Genomic DNA, 19,844 nt, shown 5'->3' with positions numbered 1-19,844 from the left:
TACGCCAGACTCCCCAGTGTAGTACTGGGGAAACCACTGAAGATGCCTGATAAAAGGACAGGAGTTGAGACTGGCACCCAAAAGAGAAATGTCAAATCATTTGTTTTTCTGTTCTAATGAACCAATATAACTCCAAATAATTTGTAAATGTAGTGCCAGCTCCAAAACCTGGAAACTTTTCAATGACATCTCATTCTTAGAATAAAGACCTGGACCTTTACCATAACCAACACGCAGTTCACTTTGCACTTTCTGCTGCCACCATGCTGGCTGCCCTTGCTCTCCATGCTGCTGCACACTGGCCTGCTGGGAGCCCCCTCCTGCCATAGGGCCTCTGTACCTACTGTCCATCTGTCTGGACAGCTGTCCCTGTCCTTTTTGCCTAGTCCCATCTTCCTTCGGATCATGGCTTAAGCATTCCATCCTGAGGGAAACTCTCCCTTCACCCCATTTCTATGCTACCACAGCACCACGTTATTTCTCCACCACAGCACACAGTGTACTCAGCAATGTACTTACTTGTGAACTTTACCATATCTCCTTCACTGGGCTGAAGCTCCATCAGGGTAGGGGCTTTTCCCCTTGGCTGACAACTACATCTTCAATGTCTGCATGTGAAAAGTACCCAACAACTATTTGTCAAGAGAGAAAGAAAAGCCAAGATACCAGATCAGCCTTTTTTTTTTTTTTTAGTGGGAATTAGATAATGTGGCATTATCTTTTCATTTTCCACTGTTTTGAGCCTCTTAGAGCTTGTCTGAGTTCACATGGCTTGTCAGGATTCAAACCCAGACTTGTCTGGTTTAAAAAAAAAGCAAGCACGTATTTTTAGTTAGTGTGTACATGTAAGTAAGGAGGAGGGAAGAAGATGGAGTGAGGCTTCTCACAAGTGCTTCTCTACTAATCTGACCCTATTAATAGCTTCTTCTTTTTTCAATATAGGTCAAGCCTTGCCTACTTAAAGGTTTATAAACCTACAAGCAGACACAGCAGAATGTTTTCTTCTCTGTCCTTTCTTGGAAAGGCCTTGCTTATATGGTGCTTTTTCACTTTACTTCCTCTTATCTGGGATTTGTGACACATAATTGAACTCAAAAAACAAACTTAAATTGAGCACCTGTGTGAAATCACCCAAGGCTGGTAAAGAGATGTTATATAAGGGGGAGTTTCCCCCCCCAAAACCGGAATTTGTTTATAAAAATTTGTGTATTTATTCTTACATTTAAACTTCAGTCATCTTCAAAGTACTCTCCCTCCATCTGATTGCAGTATACCTATCGAGACAATTTTTCCACCGCTCAAATGTTTTTGAACTCATCAATTTTGATGCCTTTTAGTACTTCTGCCATTTTTTGCTTCACCTCTTCCGCATCAGCAAAATGTTCCCCTTTGGGGACTTTTTTTCATCCAGGGAAACAAAAGGCCACTAGGAGTGAATGGTTAAATGGGGAGGGGCGGAGGGGGGTGGTGAGGCACAGAGGTCATACTGTTTTTGGTCAAAAACTAATGAATACTCAGTGTGCTGTGGGCAGGTGTGCTTGTAAATCACCCATCATGAGATGGGCAAATGTTAAAAGCATATGCAAAAAAACTCACTGAAACCAAACGCAGCCTCTCACAAAAATGCCAGCTGGTACACTGGTACAGATGGGTTCCTAGAACACTCACCTAGTGAGGGAAGCCTGTATTACAAGGGGACCATGCTCCAGAAGATAATTCCAGATTTTCTGGGCTCCCTCCTTGTAGACCAACACCAAGTTCCTCTACCCTTCCAAAGGTCAGTCCTGTTTGGTGGAACACACACACTTCTCTATAGAGAGCAGCAACTCATGGCTCAGCAGGATGCCTACTGGCATTTAATCTGTGAGTTTTGGTACATCACTTGTCTCTGAGTCTTCTATTTATTCAATAGAAAGTGAGGGTGATATAAATACCAGACTTCAAAAATGGAGCACCTAACTCTGTGCAGGGCATTTTACATCTACTATTACATCTCGTCTTCACAATAACCGTGTGGTGTCAGAAACACATTGTATTATGAGTAATATGACTTGCTCAAGCTCATATAATCAATAAAAAGAGGAGTCTGGGACTCAAATCCAGACCGCCTGACCACTATTTCCTTTTTACTATGTCTCCTATCCCAGCAGATTTGAGAGAACCACCTCACTAAAAAAGAAGTATTTAAAAGTTTTTCCAACTATAGAGGAAGTCTATAGTTTTAGGAACATTAAGCAATTTGTTACATTGAAGAGGAAGAACTAGAACCTAAGATTTTAAGAATGATGAATTAATTACCAGAGAGGAGCTTACTTTTGAGTTGAAATATTTCCTGTACTTCAAAAGCTTTCAATTTAAATAATAAAACAGAAAATAATTCAATTGAAAAATGGGCAAAGGACCTGAGCAGACATTTCTCCAAAGCGGTATGAATGGCCAATGGCCAACAAGCTATACGGTATCACCATCTGCTTCATCAAGAGACCTGAGAGGCCCTCCTGTTTCCTCCGTTCTTTAGCCCTCACATCCATGTCATCGGCAGGACGTCCTGTTGTGAACTCCGTAGGGGCAGAATTTTGTTTATTCACTATAGTATCCCTGGTGCTTAGAATAGTACCTGGAACATATGAGATGCTTAATTAGTATTTGTTGAATAAAAGAGTTCATGCTGTCCTTGAAATCAATACCTTTAAAAGAAAAAAATTAAATCCCTCATTTGATAATTTGTTAATATATACACTAATTTTTAAAAATGTAGACTATGAAAGTTTCATTTGCCATTCTGGTTGCTGAAACATATTAAAGCTATATTCTAAAAGGGACATGGGTATGCTATGCTGCCAAAATATACAGAAGTAGAACGTATCATTTTATTCAAGTTCGCTCATATTACCTGATTCACAGATATTTAAGATATTTTATTTTATAAAAACTTACATCTGTTAAGTAATGGATTGACCATAACAGAGGGCTTAACCTGGAATACAGGATAGGCTAAGGGGCCCATGAACCCCTAAAATTGTATGCAAAACCTAACATGTATATTGGCATGTGTATCTTTTTGGTGAGAGAATTCATAGTGTAATTAGATTTTCAAAGTCTATGACCCAAGAGGTTAAAAAAATTACTTAACTATAAACAGTCACAAAGTCTTTTTAAACATGAATTTGTACAATAAAATAATATCCAACAGCTCCATCTATGGGTAAGTCATTATCACCTAACAGAAATAATGACAACTACCAGAGATTAGTGCATCTTATGAATGCTTGTGTTTAAATCTTCAGTGTCACTCTAGTGGGAATTTATTAACTACAGTATCACAGTTTTTCTTTCCAGATATAGATGCAAAAATCAGGAGACTGTTGATGAATTCTACTTACAGTACTTAAGCACCAAAAAAATTGGGCAGTTATGCTGATACATGTATGTACAGTTCAACATTTGTCAGTCTTAAAACGCTTATTTATAGTGAAATCTATATAAAACCGTTAAAAACTTTTCTATTTACATTTTTTTAAAAAATGAAAAGTATAGTTTCCTTTGCCACAACTTGTCAGAACTGCCTCTTACCCTCCCGCCCTCTGACCCCTCACTCTACCGTGATGGACAGTGATCATGAGACCCAAACATACTGCTCAACACACTGTGTCCTAAAAAGGCAGAATGCTTAAAAACATTACATTCGGAACTATAAATGAACTTTTTATACATTTCAAAGGGCGTTAAACCAAAGTATGTAAAAGATTTTCAAACTCTCAGTCCAACATGAATGTGCAATTTCAATGTAAAGATAGCATCATATGAATAATTTGTTTTCCTGAATGTAAGTGAACATTTCCTTTGGGACAGAAAATGTTTTTTTCCTCTGCTTCACAATAAAACAGTTTTCTTGTTAAGTTTTCTTACAGTGGGAAGTGGGGAGGTGAAAAGGCAGGCAATCCTGGTTTACAGGAAATTTGTCACAAGAAATATAGTCTGCTTTGAAATGTTTACATTTAAATAAATAGAAGGCAAGTGTGCCAGACTAGAGCACAAAGGAACAACAACACAATAAATTAGCATACAATTGGTGAGAATGTACAAGCCACCCCAAAAAGCAGTTCCCACCGGTTAGGGATCTGATTTTCACCATCCAGCAAGGATTCTTTAATGCCAGTATTTTTCTAGTTATTTTATAAACTATGATCTGAGCAAATGTAAAATGTTAACCAATTTAACACTTTTGCAAATCCAAGGATTTGCAAACATAAGATAAAAAAAAAAACCCTGTTCCTGAAACACTGTTTCAAAGTACAAACTATTCACATTCTCCTTTTTTGATGGTGTTTTGCTCAGCAGAAACCAGTTGAGGAACATTCACAGAAGTCTTTGCACTGCAAGGTGAACTCTTTCACCAGCTGTGGTCCAAGAGAGGAAGGACACCAGGTCTTATGCCACTGTGGATGTGCATTCTTTCCTTTTCTTTTTCCTTCTTCTTTTTTTAAAAGTACATTCATTCCCCTGTGAGTTTTATCTTGTTTTAAAATGCTGCTCCCGCAGCAATTCTTGTTGAAACACTGCTGCTGCAGGGTCTATCTACAGCCTAAGCGTGGGCAAAGTGCTCTCTTTAGACATCAAAATAGAAGGGCTTCCCTGGACACTTGGTAACCAAGTAGGCTTTAAAGTGCACTCCTGTGTCCAAAACACTAGGACCGTTCAGCAGAACTCTGAGAGGGGCTGGGCTCAGTTCCATCCTCTGTGCTACTGTCTATGTCCTGCTCCATTGCTGTTTCATCGTCATCCAACTGCTGACTGGTGAAGTTGTTCAGCTCAAGGAGCCCACTGGGCTCTACTACTACATTGGAGCTGGAGTGACAAGGAATAGCATACTGGGGAATGGCCTGGAAGAGAAGACACAGAAGAGAAAAGAAGCTTTATGGTAAAAAAAGGTAACAGAAGGATTTTTGCAACACTAAAGAAGGAAAAGGGATCTGACATTCATTAGGCAACTACTACAGACTAGGCACTGTGCTAGGCCCTTTCACCTACGATACTCTACTAAATCCCCATAACAACACTGTCAGGAAAATGTTACTCCCATTTTGCAAATGAGGAAACCAAGAGGGTCAGTGACTTAATCGAGGTCTCACAGCTGGTCAGGGTTAATGTCAGGATTCAAAGCTAAGTCCTAGAAAACTCAAAGCAGTGTGACTAGTCCTGATGGCTCCTCTTCCAATATAGGAGGCTGAAATCTGTGCCTAATTAGAGAGGAACTTTGAAGGCCACTTTAATTTGATCATTAAGCACATTTTAAATGTAAATACAGTCAGATTTTGTGTGTGTTTGTTCTCGTTTCATATAGCTAATCATTGTGGGAAAAGTCTCAGAGTCAGGAGACCAGGATTTTCATTCAGCTCTGGCTCTACTTGTGGACCTCTGAAAACGTCACTTCACTTCCTCGAGCTTTAGTTTGATCTTGTGTAAAATGAGACAGTTGGAGAAAATATGCTCTAAAGACCCTTGCAGTTCTAAAATACTATGAATTCCACAATATAGACTCCTTCAGGACAGTAGATTCATCTTGTTCATTATTTTATTCCCAGTACCTAGCACAGTGCCTGGAACATAAAAGGTTAAATAATACATGTGGAATGAGTGAACAAATGAATGAAATACACATTACTGCTGTCTAAAAGGACATGCTTTTCATTCAAAGCATTTAATATCAAAGCACTTCTGCAAACTTCTTTCACTCTCCCCCATAGGCATTTTACCGAATCAGTAAAATTAATACTTCAGGTATAAGCTAAGTATTACTAATATGATCTGAAAATGTTCTCACAATGTATTAATGATGATTATAACAAGAGCTATATATTATAACAAGTGTCTGGCATCAGACACTTAACCAGATGCTTTATATACATCTTCTCACCTAACTCTCAAAACAACCCCGCGCCCACGATGTGAATGCTACTGTTTCCATTTCACAGATAATGAAACTGAGGCACAGAGGTTAGCTACTGCTCAAGACCCAAATCTTGGTAAGGAGTACAGGTGAGATTCAAATCTAGTTATTTCTGACTCTAAAAGTTTGATTCCTTGCCTCTGATATCGCAATCTAATACATGATACATGCTAAAAGTTAGCTGACTATTCTGTAGAGAAACTATTAATTAGCTATTATCCTTGATACACAAAACAAACTGTATTTTCACCCCTGTTCATAAAGTGCAGAAAATAATCTCCAATTAAACTATCCAAAATCATTTTCAATTTAGTGAGCATATGAATTTAAACCCCCAGGAGCCACAGTAAATTTTAGTAAAAATAAAACAAGTTACCATCTGTTGGGCAATCACTATGAGCCAGGTACTGTGCTAGGTGCTTCATTTCAATTGTATGTAATCCGTAAATCCATCACGTAAAGTAGGCGTACCTTATTCCCCGTTTTACTGATGAGGAGACTAAGGCTCAATGAGGTTAAGTAGCTTTGCCCAAAGTCACAGTCAATGGTAAAGCCAGGACACCATTCTTTTTCACTGTACTCTCTCTTTAGAGGAAAAAAAATCCCTTTGTCAAAGATTATTTAATTCACTAGCATTTGTTTTAAAAGGGAAAACCAAATTATTTGAATAATTCAACAGTTCTATGTGCCTTTAAGCATTTCCCCCATATTTAATTATATCATATTTGGGTTAATATTAGTTAATTTTCACTCTCTCATAGCTTGGCATCATGGAAAAGGATAAGTTTACCATAGAAATTTCCAAGTCTGAATCTATGTTAAGTCCTAGACTATCTACATTTCATAAATCCAAATGTTCTCAACTAGCTAAAATGTGCTGCTCTGATCCCTTTTAAGACATCTGTCAGCTTATCAAAAAATGACAACTGTCAAGAATACAGCATGGTACCCTGCAAGGGGAGAGGGCAATGAAACACAGTTCCTCAGGGCCAGTCTGAACTAAGTAGCTCTCCGGTCTTGATCTGTTATGCACGATGGAAGATGAGTTTAGAATGAAGGGAATATAAGACATATTCACTGGCCTGTACTTACCAAGGCAGAACAGTAACCATAACAAAATTTTTCAATAACAATGATTGAAACAAAAAGCAAAGCTTTATGATTAATCCCAAGTTAGATATAAAATTAAATTACTTAGAAAATTCTCTTACAACATGTTTCTCCAGACATGTCAGTTAATTAAGGTTCATTGTCCCGAAAACCATAAATTTGGACCAAAATCAAGAACTGTGTTTTTCCAAGGAAAGGGTCCCTGAAATGTACTTGAAATAGAAGTACAATGCAATTATCTCCCAAGAGTGTCTGAGCAAAAATTAAGGAGCCCAAAACTGACCCCAGGAAGTTGCCAGTCTTCAGAGGTGGCTTGCTTTTATAAACCCAGCTGACATATGGGTTGCCTTGTGACAATGTCCATCAATTTTCTAGGACTCACTTCCAAAAAATAAATATAAAATTGTACATCTAAATCGTATTAAACCAAATTTGTCAAACATTGTATATCCAGATAATCTGTCTTTTTCCCATCTTGGCCTGACTCCTCCTGTGACAACCCCTAATACACCAAACCCGCCACCCCCCACCCACCGCCACCCACCAAGACGCCAGAGAGTTCTCACATTCAGGAGTTCTCAAGAGCTCTAATTCTTACCTGGATGATAATTTCTGCTGGGCTCTCTTCAGCTTTCTTTTGGCCTACATTTTGAATACGCATGAACTGGCCTGTCGCAGGCACTCCTGGTGCATCGATTTTCCTTGATGTTAGGGGAGGACCAACAGCAGATGGACTTGAACAGGACTCTCTACATTTCTGTTGCTGGGGAGTGCAATTCGCCATCCCTGTCACTACCACGTGGGTGGAGGATAATGATCCTGCTTCACCAGTGAGCATACTAGTGGCAAGAGCCTTCTTTGGGGGATCCACTACCATATGCTCTACATTTGTATCAATCTGAGCTTCCATCAAAGACATTTTCAAAATGTCTGACACTGCTGTCTTCTCAGAGGCCTGAATGGGAGATATGCTTGTAACTGGTGATGTCAGCTTAGGCACAGAACTGCCACCAGTTATCTTTGTAACTGTGGGTGGCTGGCGCCCCTCAAAAGTTATCTTTGTAACAGAGGATCCTTGGGTTATAATTGGCTGCTCCACCTGAAAACAAATTGGGGTTGTGTGTGTTACAGCTACATCTCTTTGAGAAAACCTATCAAACACCCCAGACAATATGGCAAAAGAAACATTCGTGCGGTATACTAGGAAGACATTGTGAAGCTTGGTGTTTTGACAAGAAGGCTGAGTAGGAAAGTAACTGGTTACTTGTAAGGAATCTAGGGGAAGAGGAGGGGTTGAAAGAACCTTTGTTCAGCCAGCCAAGGTTCGTAGCAATAAAGGAAAAAAAGTCACAGCAGCCTTGTTTTCCTTTGGGATTTACATTCCTACAGTATACCTTCAACCTATCTCAAATTATTTCATATAATCTTCGGCTTTTTAAAATAAAAAGGGTTTTAAAAATCTGTTGCTTCAAAATACATTTACACAAACATATTCTCTATATATATTTATAATTTACACATACACACGTCACTCCAAAGCCACTGACTTTCCCGAATATAGTTTTTCTTTCAAATATCCACAGATAATTCCTCTGCAATCTAGAAGATAATTTATTAACTAGATGGTGATGATGTAAACTATGAAGGAAGATGTTCAATGAAGCTCCTTAAAAGGCTATAGTTAGCATTAATGTCACAGAAATAGGAGTTTACAGGCATGGAAATAAATATTTTATACAGAAAGAATAAAAATAATTTAGGGTTATCACTTCTATGCACTGTTGGTCAATGCTGAAGTGACTTCATTTAAAAAATGCCTGGAAAATCAAGCTCTGAGTGATATTTTTCCCCTTCCTATACTAAGGTGTACACTTCTTCCCTAATGCCAACCTCCTGATGGGGTAAACTAACACCAGTGTAATGAGGCTTTCGAGTTTCCTCTTGCCAGGAGAAAGCACCGCTAATCACGTTAAGGTCGTGATGGTCTCATTTTTTCCGTGTACAGAGAAGTTTAACTTTGCATGCTATCAATATTCCGTTACCTGGCTTGTCGGCTGTTTCTCTGACGAGGCTGGGAGCGCCATTTGGCTCTGGGGGGTTTGGGGTTGCACGTAGATTTTTGGTTGGTTCGGAGCCTGCTGCAGTTTAGGGAGCTGCTGTGTGGTTTTCACTGCAAGCACCTGTACTACAGTTTGCGGGGGCTGTGCCATTAAGGTAGGAAGCTGCCTGTCTTTGGCCACGATAGGATGCTGTGTGTGCTGTACATCTGGCTTGGGCTGTGCTTGTTCTTGCTGGAGAGGGGTGAGTTTTTGATGCCTGATGGAAAGCTGGGGCATTTGCGGGAGTTTGTGCTGGAGCTGGTCTGCCTGCAGGTGGATGGTCTGCTTCTGTTTAGTCTGGAAGCACTGCAGAGTTTTCACTTGCAGCTGAGTCTGTTCCAGCTGAGGCTGGCTAAGTTTCTGCTGTTTAGCGGACTGTGACTGAGTCAGGGCAGATCGGTAAAACAGACCTGTCTGAGGGTCTAAAGTGTCCATCTCTTCAACCTCGCCCTCCTCAGTTCCAAGTTCCTCGCTGTGTTTGGTAAAAGCAGTGTGACTGCTTAATGCCTAAGTAAAAAAGGCACAAAGTAAGAATGAAATAAGGAAAACACCTACATTGCTACATTTTTGTCAAATTGGAAAAGACTTGGTTATAAGACTCATGCAAAAAATTTCAGAGGGAAGAGCCTAAAAAGACCAAGAAACCTTAAGGTTCCCAAATCTAAAGGGGACTTCACATTGAGATTCTTATAATTTCAATTCTCAGGTGTTAAGTACTGTAAAAACTGGTCTACTCACTAAGAAAAGTTCAAGAAGGACCAGAACTTACAGGCAAGAAGAATAAGGCTGCTCTGCAAGCATAGGCCAACACATGAACAGAAGGAAAGGTTCCCTGGCAAAGAAACAGCTCTTCAGCCTGGTCATCAATGTTAACCATCCAAAGAAGGTACAACAACCCAGAAAAAAGTATCCGGAGAAAAGCCAAGGTTCAGAGAAGCCCACTTTGGCCGTGTGCATTTCCAATGCTGTCCAGAAGGTAAGAATTATTGTCTGAGGAACCTGTCTATCCTAGTCCCCACAGAGGGCCTCTCTGGTGAGAGTGGAGATGGTTTACCAGACTTCACAAAAGTCTAGGAAAAAAACCTCTGCACTACCCCTCCTTGCCCCTTTTGCTCAGAGTCCAGGCTCATGAGGCAATAGTTTCCCAGAGACCTGGCTCCCAGCAGGGAAAAAGGGTGGGGAGGGGACAAGAATACTCCTGTCAGTGGAAATGGAGATTGTCTGGTGTTGGTTATAATAGCGTTAGGAGGAGATCTTGATCTTCAGTAACAGGGCCAGCCTGCCTGACTTCTCTGGCTGTCTTGAGAAAAGTCAACGTCAGGACTGGCCAGGTAAGGGCCAGACTCCAGGCTGAGATCGGACACCCAGCAAAACCTCTGGCCATCTGGTTTCCCTCAGTGTCACAAGATCCAACCCAACTTCATCCTTCTTGCTACACTTCCACTCTAAACTTTAAGGCTTTGGGATTAAATTGAAGCCCCTCCCCTATTTCATAATGAACTTACACACATAGGTTTTTAATTCAACAATCTCTTCATTGCCTACCACTAGGGTCAACTGTTACCAGTCGAGTGATGGTGATTTACGTGAATACTAATAAGTCATTGGAATATCTGATATCTATGACATTACTTTAAAATAAAGGCAAGCTGCTTGGGGTTTAAATCCTGGCTCTGCCACCTAGGATAGATTATTTAACTTCTGTGAGCATGAGTTTCCTCATTTGTAAGAGGGACAATACACCCACCTTATAGGATAATAGTGAGAATTAAATAAGTTAATGTATTTAAAGCTCAAAGCACAGTATCTGACACAAAATCAACTTATCAATGTGTTTTCTTTTTCTGCATCCCTGGTACCAGATTTTCTGTTTTAATTCATTCATTCTCCTTACTGTTGAGTCTTTTCCTTCTTAATTGGTCACATATAGTAAAATAAGTCAAATATTTATTTACCCACTTATTCGTATGTTCCCATGAGGATTCATTATAAAAGCAAAAAGTAAAACAAACAAAAAAGCAACAAACAGCAAAACAAGCAACCTCTATTTCATTTGAAAATCTTACCTCAGTGATAAATTCTTGCATAACAATAAAATTCTTAGAAGCAATGACCAATTCTGATGCTATAGAGTCATCTAGATAGCCCCACCCTTTTGAAACAGTAAGAGTTCACAGAAAATCCAAGAACACTATTTCTTAATTATTTTCTGTTAAGACTCTCAATTCATTTCCTCTATTCACTCCTCAGAGAGGAAAGAAAAATACAAACACTCTGATTCAGTTATTTCTCCTTTTACAACAGGGGAAGAAACTGAACGTCATTTCAAGCAAACTAAAATTACAGAAGGTAGGAAGAAAAAGTGGAGATACAACCTGCTGCATAATGTGGGTGATAGCTCCTGGGGAAGAGGCTGGGATGGACTTCACCACCACTGAAGTCTGAGTTGCAGTCTGTGACTGAGCCACATGCTGGAGCAGCGTCCGCTGGGGCTGGGAGGGCTGTTGAGGCTGGGAGCGATGGCTGACTGAAAATAGAGGAGGTGATGATATTTCTCCAGAAACCACTACAGCATCTGTAAACAGTAGCCATTTTAAACAAATGTCTGTGATACTGCATCACAAAGTGTGATACTGTGAACTAGGAGGCAGAAGACCAGAGTCTGCCCATCTATGAGCTCTGTGATTCTGAGAAAGTCACTTCTATGAGATTCTATCCTCATCTGTAAAATGGGAATAACAGAGCTATTATACGGATGATATGAAAAATGTATGTGGAAGCATGGTGAAAAATATTATCATAAAGGAGGAACAAATCCCTTAGAGTTACAACCTCCTATGAGGTGTACTCACTTTCTCCAATGTCCTTTATTCAACTAAGGTAAAAAAACAGTAATTTGTTTCTGTAATAGATGCCAGATTAATTTAAGGATAGTAAGACAATACAAATTATTCTCTTTATCCCAGTTCCAAATGTAACAAAAACCAGAAACATCCACTCCTTTATATGAAGTGACACTGTTTCATTCCCTACAATTCCTAAAGATGTCAGAGGTCAAGTTGACACTGCAGAAAGAGAGCTGGACCAGGAGTCACGCCTGGATTCTGGATTCTGCCACCAACCAGCTGTGTGAATTTGAAGAGGTCACTTAAACTCTATAACTTACAGTTTTATTTTTTAAAGGATAATAAAAATTTGTTTCTACCCAGAAGAGGACCAAAGGAAGTAATGGATTGAAAACAGTCCCTAAATTATTAAGTACTAAAATATAAATTTTAAAAAATAATAGAAAAATTAGTGTTCTTTCATCTTCTCAAATTTAGCTCATCTGGCACAAATGGATAAGAGTATAGATTGAAATAATATTCTCTTGCTACAAAGGTCCCACTGAGTAAAGTACAGATGAAAAATATTCATCTATATTGATGCCAATCAATCATAATTTTAATGCTTTAAACAGTATATACATTTACCACTTCTTATTCTACAGAGCTTTAAAAATGATTATGTTTATTGAGAAAAAATATCTAGAAAAGTAACTAAGGATTTTGAGAGTATCAAAACTCTCTCAATAATCCATGATTCTAATGCTCATGCTCACATATTTTGACCTACAATTTCAAGTAGTAGTGGTTCCATACTTAGAAAAGTCATTAGTGGGGTGTCCAAGGGTAAGATGATCACCACAGAAGTCAATGTAAAAGTGACATTTATGTGTCATTAAGTACAGGACTTTAAAACTATCCAGTGAAATAGAAACAAGTTTTATTTCTTTCTATAACACATTCTACCTATATTCACAAATGAATTATTGGTATCCTTGTACACATGCCTCCATCTAATGTAAGAGATTATAGGCAGCACCACTACTCTTCTTTTATAAATGCACTGCAGTATCAGTTTGTTTTATATGTATATTTTAAACTATATGAATTCATAAATCTTCCATATGTGCTCATGTGCTCAACCAAACTGGAAAAAAAGGAGTTAGGGTTCATATCAAAACAATTACTGAAATCATTTACAATATGACTGAATAAAAAAATAAATCATACTAATATTAAAATTAAGCAAATTAATGTAGTTTTTATTGATGAAAGCATCATCAGAAATGAATGACATTTGAAAAATAAAGACAATTTCTGATGAAATTATCAGATTATATGAAACATTTCTGCTGTCCATATAATCTTTATAATTATTACATTAATTTTATTAAGAAATGAAATGGATTTAATAGAAGACTGACTAAAACCATTTAAAAATAATCTTTATTCAAGATACTGTGAATTCTTCCCCAGAGCACAGGGAAGTTAAGACAAAACTAACACCACTGCAGGATAATACAAGAGACTAGGCCCACTAAGCTGGCTTTGAAGTCAAAGAAAATGCTCCTGTGACTGAGGATATGATGGGAGGAGACTATGGGAGGAGGTCACAGTAAACATTTGGAAAACAACTGAAGTGACCTTAACTGTGCCAAATAAATACCGTAAATAGTCACTTATTTCTTTAAAAAAACTCTTACTTTTTTCCCAATGTCAAACTGCTCATTTCTGAGAAAGAAAATTTCTCTTCCTTTCTTTCATTGACTGAAGCTTCCCTTTCCTCTACCAGACCAGAGTGGAGCACATCCATTTAGGTGGTTTCCCCCGTCATCTTTCACCTTTGGTTAAACTACAAATGGATGCACACCACTTACCGAGAAGGGGAAAAGCAACCTCTGTCCCCTCATCAGTGCGTTCTGAAAAGGATAAGTATGGGAAGAAATCATAGGTCTTTTCATCTATTTATGATAATCTAGTCTATCCCCAGAGGTCAATACTGATTTCACTAACATACTGCCCTGTTTCATTTCACTTTCTGCTAAATATCTCTAAAGAAAGATGCTAGGTAGCTTTCCATAATCTTTAAATGGATTTCCCTATTTGGCAATTTTAACCAATTGGTCTTAATATCTCCTAAAATGACGCCAAATAATTCCTTTTCTGCTTTGGTATTTACATCCTTCAAATATTTGTAATCTTACGTTCTCTTTTAATTATTGCTAAAGAACACTTAAGACAAGTATTCTTTAAATAGTGCCTCATAAGCCCTCTCTCCTACCCCCTAATTATTCACATTACTACTCTCTCAACTATTTCAAATCTTGAGGTAATGAAGTATCCAAAACAGTAAGCAGTATTCCAGGTGTGGTCTCACCAGAATGAGAAAATGAATCTATTATCCTTCCTGCACCATTCTCTATATATGCCATCCAAAAATCTCATTAGTATTTTGCTGCCAGACTATATTTTAAACAAATACCTAATTCACTTTCCACCAGAACTCCTAAGTATTTATAAGAATTTAAAATTTTCCACATTTTTCCTTTACATGAAAAAAATGGTTGGATTTTCTTTTCCCCATGATCCACCTCTCCTCCCCCCAATTAAAAAAATTTGGATGCCTAAAAATGTTTATTCTTACATAAGAAAGAGTTTATCCTCTGTCTACAAATGTTGCCCTACATCCAGATATCATTCATGGCCAAACTGCAGTTTTATATTACTTGCAAACTCTCAAACTCCATAACAACCTGCTGATTTTCCCCCCAGTCGTAAAAGAGTAAATGCCAAGGACAAAGTGAATGTGTTCTTAGAGCAAACTGCAAAAGATATATTCTCCCCCGAATTAACTATCCCATGAAATCCAGAGAGGTAGTTCTCCTACCTTAATACAACTTTTTAAGAGGACACCTACCAGTAGTGATGTATTCAGCAACTAGTTCTGACTCTACCACAGCAATTGATGGACTCTCAGGAGAATGTCTCTTTTCCTGGGTCATCTGAATGGGCACTGCCATTTGACTCAGGTCAATAGTGGGTTGTCTTGGTTTAGATTCCAATTTTTCCTTTACTGCATAAAAAAGTCAGGGGAAAGTTAACTTTTATTACAAACAAGTATCAAAAATCAGAGTTGTCCATGGGAATATCGAACCAGACCTCTGGAGTGCTACCCTGGTGGCAACTAAGGAGACAGTGAGTTGAAAAGAACAAAGCGGACTGCTCTGCAGGGCTTGAGAGTCCACAGCCTCTGCAATCATACCCAGAGCCTAGCAGAGGACACATATGCAATCAGAATGAAACTCCCCCCTGCCATCACTAGGCCAGACAGCTGGTTCTGTTTCCCTTGTACACATTCCTCTTAGAGTATTTCCTTTACTCTTCTTCAAGGTAGTCCCTGGTACCCTTGAATTCACCAACCTGAAAATAAAGGGTGAATAAGCAGTATAAAGCATAATTTCCTCTGAGGCACACCTACCCAGAATAGTGCAACACAGTGATCAGTTTAATTTGATCTATTAAAAATTTGAGATAATCTCTAAAAAAATGTTTCAATGTTTTCAATGACTCTTAAAGAATAAAAATTTTCAATGTTAGGAAAAAATGACCTCTCTGTAGGTCAAATGACCTGCAGAAAATTGTCTTATGGAATAGTCTGGCACCAGGATATAGTTTCTGTAGATAGACTTACTTTTCTATCTTCATCACTTTTTCTACAAAATCTATTCATTCAGTTTCTACCCTCTCTATAAGGCATTAATGGAAATGGCCAAGTATGTTAAAAACAAGGAGCTGAGGAAATAACTAAGGCCAAAAATAACATCAATATATAGAAATGTTAACCAAAGACTTACATTAAATGCTAGTATTCTTTGGGTAGTGTAGAGTGGCTGTTATACCAAACAGTAGTAACCAGTAATTAAGTCCACTGAATGATCACTCAGATTATTCCAACAAAGCATATAATGTGACAAAATCAAAATAATCATTTAAACAAAGAAAGCAAAACCAAAACCAAAAGAATACAAGAGTCACCCCACAAGTAGGACACTGAACTAGAAATCAAGACATGGAGTCTTACTCTGCCACTAACCAATTGGGTAACCTCTCTAGATATCAGTTTACTTCTGTATAAAATGAAAGGGTTGGATAAGATCATTGTTAAGGTCACTTAAATACTGATAGTCTCTGACCTATTATAATAGAAAAGTCAGTATTTATAACACAGGTTTTGCCTAGAGTTCATTGAAGATATTAAGTAACTAGAAATACTGATAAGATCTTTTTAAATAAGGAGAGCTTTGCATGGAAGCTCAAGTGGTTAAAGTATACGAGGAAATATGAAGATATAAAGCAAATTAGAATGCTAGAAGGGGCCATTAATAGTGTTTTATGAACATAAAACTGCTCCACCAATATCGAGGAGGATGGCAGGGGCCCTTCAATCTACCTCCTACTACTCTTGAATAGAATTGGCAACTGCACTATACCTATCTTGCCACTTAGAAGCGATGGATCTTCTCCTCGGATGACAAAATGCAACAGGACTGTCCATTTTAATCAGGAGACAGAGAAGAAAGAGCTCTGCCATTCCCCTGCCCCCCCACCCCCTTTCTGCTGACTGTATCTATCCTTCCGTACTCCTGCACACAACTTAATGAGCTGACAAGTAAACAGACTGCACCAATGACTATAGACAGGTCCAGAGGGGGGAAATGTGCTCAAATAATAACAAAGAAAATAGAACAGTGGTAGTATTTTTAGCACAACCCATCTCTAGAGAAAACATGCTTCATTCAATTGAGCATGTGAATTCATACCTGTTGTCTGTTGGAGTTCTAACAGAGCTTTGATTGTTGAAGTAGCTGATTGTGATTCACTGGATACATCCTGATAAATTATGGTGGGGCTAGTCTCCATTGCAATCTCATGTTCTGACCAATCCTGACGCCGGGAAGCAATTACATGAACTACAGGCTGGGAATCTGTTTTATATTAGTTAAAAAAAAAACAAACCCTATAAACAAAGTTTCTCTTAAAATTTTTGTTTTTTTTTTTAAATCTTTGTATTTATTGTAAATTTCATGCTTTATCTCCCCAAGAAGACTGTAAGTCCCCAGAGGGCATAATGTCTTTTCATGTCTGTATTCACTTAATCATTCATTCACTGATTCAACAAACTGGACACCTATGTGCCAAGATCTATATCTGGCATTAAGGATTCAAAGGAGCTCACAGAATAGTCAGAGGATTCTCAAGAAGCACACAATCTGGTTGGGGAGACAGACATGTAAAAAGACAAATTACAATTCAATGTGATCATTGCTGTAATAAGTAGGTGTGCATTTGTGTAGGTGGGTGCATATTTGTGTAGAGTAAGAACAAAATGCTGTAGGAGTATTACTTCCCCCAACGCACCTGAAAAATGTGCTCTGCATTACAAACTCAGCATCCAGTCAACACTCTTTGGATGACTGATTTACTGAAAGAATACCCTACCCTGTCCACTGACAACAAGAATGAATAGATAATCTAGAAGCAGCATGAGAAAATAGGACGCATACAACATTTGGAGTTTAAAGTCTTAGCTTACAGTCCCAGCTCTATCAATTATTAGCAAGTTGATTCTTTGGGTCTTAGTATCATTATTTCTAAAATGGCAACAATAAAATCACCTTTGTACCTCACAAAATTTGAGGATCTGAGGATATAAGGAAATGATACATGTAAAAGAGCTTTATAAACTATGAAGAACAATAGAAATGTTATTGTGGTGGTGGTGGCAGGAAAGTTCTTACTTCTAAGACTTTTTGTTAGTTTCAAGATAAATTAGACACTAATTCAAAATTTATTGTATTCATGCTATACAGGTATGCACATAAATACTAAATGTGCATCAAATCAAGCAACAAGTTATTTATGAGTTTTCCATCTGTTTAGCAGGTTGGACTTAGACTACTGTTAAGTTCCGAAACTCCTTTGTCCAAGACACCACACAGAAAATGATGCAGGACAAAGGTACGATCTCTACTCCCAAGTTTGGATTATAATGGAGGAGACACAAAATAAAGGTACATACAGCTTTGTATTTTTGAGTAAAATCAAAGGATTAGGGCAAATAAGATAAATATATAAAAAGACTGCTTTGAATTAGAATGTCAATGAAAGCATCACAGAATAAAAAGAATTCATGTAGCTGCCAAAAGAAGACTAAATACAAGTTCTACCTTCCATGAACACTATGAGATTTTTGAAAACCACAAAGTTGTCCAAAAAGGTTGGAGTAGGGGTAACAACCCTTCAAAAACAAACAAACAAACAAACAAACAAACAAAGCAATAACCTTAACAAAGAAAACAGAATCCGTTTACAACAGCAAACTGTATCCATTACCATTAGCAAACTGTACCCACCTCCAAAAGAACCCAATGGGTAGGACATATGCCACATGTGGAATGCATAATTTTCATTAAACATCCCCCCAAATCTAGAAAATTGAAGGACACTATCCTGCAATACCAAATACTATATATGAAACATATAACAATTTTCCTTTACTCATTCTAAGTAGATATATAGAATCTAAACTTAAGAGAATTTTATTAGAGAATCACTCTTTTTAAATAACCTAAATTCTCAAATATAAAATATTCCATTGATGATATAAGTACCCTTTTAGGTGAGAGAATCTATAGGCAAAGAATGACTTGGCAACTCCATTCTATACACAGAGCATCTAGAAGAAAGCAAGGATTTATGTGTAGAGGGATATGGTAGAAAGAGACTTGGAAAGGAACACGAATTTCCACATAGAAGCGCCTGTCAGAGACATTACCAGAAATAACATCACCCCATTAAGACTGGAGAGATTGCTCACTCTTTCTGCCCATACTCAGAAAGAGTAGTTGACCATCACAAAGTATTATTGCAACAACCCCAGAAACTGTGACACATGAGAGAGTGAACTTAGATGTGCAAACCATTTCTTGAACGATTTTCCTCTCTACCTTTGGCTACGCTTAGTCTGGATAAATCCACTGCCTATAACCTCTGATGCTGGGGTTTGACAGTAATGACTGTGCTCCCAGGAGCCTGATCTCACAGCATCATGTGATTATGCGGCGTACATTTATCTTCTAGATTTTTTGCAAGTGTAATGAAAATTATATATCCCTGGTGTGGCACATATTCCACCCAGTGCTCTTTTTTTTCTTTTGCGGGGATAGGTAGGAATAGTTTGTAAATGGTAATTAAAAATTCCAGATCTGTTGTATATTGATTTTGTTTTCTTTGGGGAAGCTATTATGTTTTTGAATGACTTCCCTATCTTTCTTGAAGATGGTGGCCTGCTAACCCTCAGATATCTTTCCCCACAAGTCACTAGAAAAATATTTATTTAATATCTACCACATGTTAGGTACTTAGACATACACACCGCACTATTATATCCAAAGGCAGACTCAGGCATCTCTATGGAAAAATGTCTCTTATAGCTTTACTATAAAATGCCTATATCACATGTTCATAAAATCGTAAGACCTATTAGCTAGAAAAGATAAAAAAATTTGTTTAAGCCCTGGCTGGCGTAGCTCAGTGGATTGAACACGGGCTGCGAACCAAAGTGTCGCAGGTTCGATTCCCAGTCAGGGCACATGCCTGGGTTGCAGGCCACGGCCCCCAACAACCGCACATTGATGTTTCTCTCTCTCTCTCTCTCTCTCTCTCTCTCTCTCTCTCTCTCTCCCTCCCTTCCCTCTCTAAAAATAAATAAATAAAATCTTAAAAAAAAAAGATACCAGTGAACTAGTCATGCATACAACCAAAATTCTAAAAAATTTGTTTAACACTATCATCAGCCTA

The 19,844-nt window shown here is 38.1% G+C and overlaps 1 protein-coding gene across 7 annotated transcripts in view; it reads right to left on the bottom strand.

The window, feature by feature from the left end:
- Positions 1 to 2,897: 2,897 nt before the first annotated feature.
- EMSY (EMSY transcriptional repressor, BRCA2 interacting) overlaps positions 2,898 to 19,844 on the bottom strand; it is a 78,661-nt gene continuing 61,714 nt past the window's right edge. For 5 of the 7 annotated variants that reach the window (XM_045817858.1, XM_045817861.1, XM_045817860.1 and 2 more), the window contains 6 exons: positions 16,805 to 16,969; positions 14,902 to 15,057; positions 11,535 to 11,686; positions 9,103 to 9,666; positions 7,659 to 8,159; positions 2,898 to 4,883 (listed from right to left, as the gene is read on the bottom strand). In XM_045817858.1, coding sequence (XP_045673814.1) covers positions 4,689 to 4,883; positions 7,659 to 8,159; positions 9,103 to 9,666; positions 11,535 to 11,686; positions 14,902 to 15,057; positions 16,805 to 16,969 — 1,733 coding nt within the window. In that variant the 3' untranslated portion in view covers positions 2,898 to 4,688. The remainder of the gene's footprint in view (positions 4,884 to 7,658; positions 8,160 to 9,102; positions 9,667 to 11,534; positions 11,687 to 14,901; positions 15,058 to 16,804; positions 16,970 to 19,844) is intronic. The other 2 variants (XM_045817862.1, XM_045817863.1) reach the window with 2 other exon arrangements.

The sequence above is a fragment of the Phyllostomus hastatus genome, unplaced genomic scaffold (genome assembly GCF_019186645.2).
Source record: "Phyllostomus hastatus isolate PE091 unplaced genomic scaffold, TTU_PhHast_1.1 phas_scaffold_317, whole genome shotgun sequence".
Classification (NCBI taxonomy): Eukaryota; Metazoa; Chordata; class Mammalia; order Chiroptera; family Phyllostomidae; genus Phyllostomus; species Phyllostomus hastatus.
The sequence above is the reverse complement of the archived record's forward strand: the minus strand, read 5'-3'. Positions and strand labels throughout refer to the sequence as shown.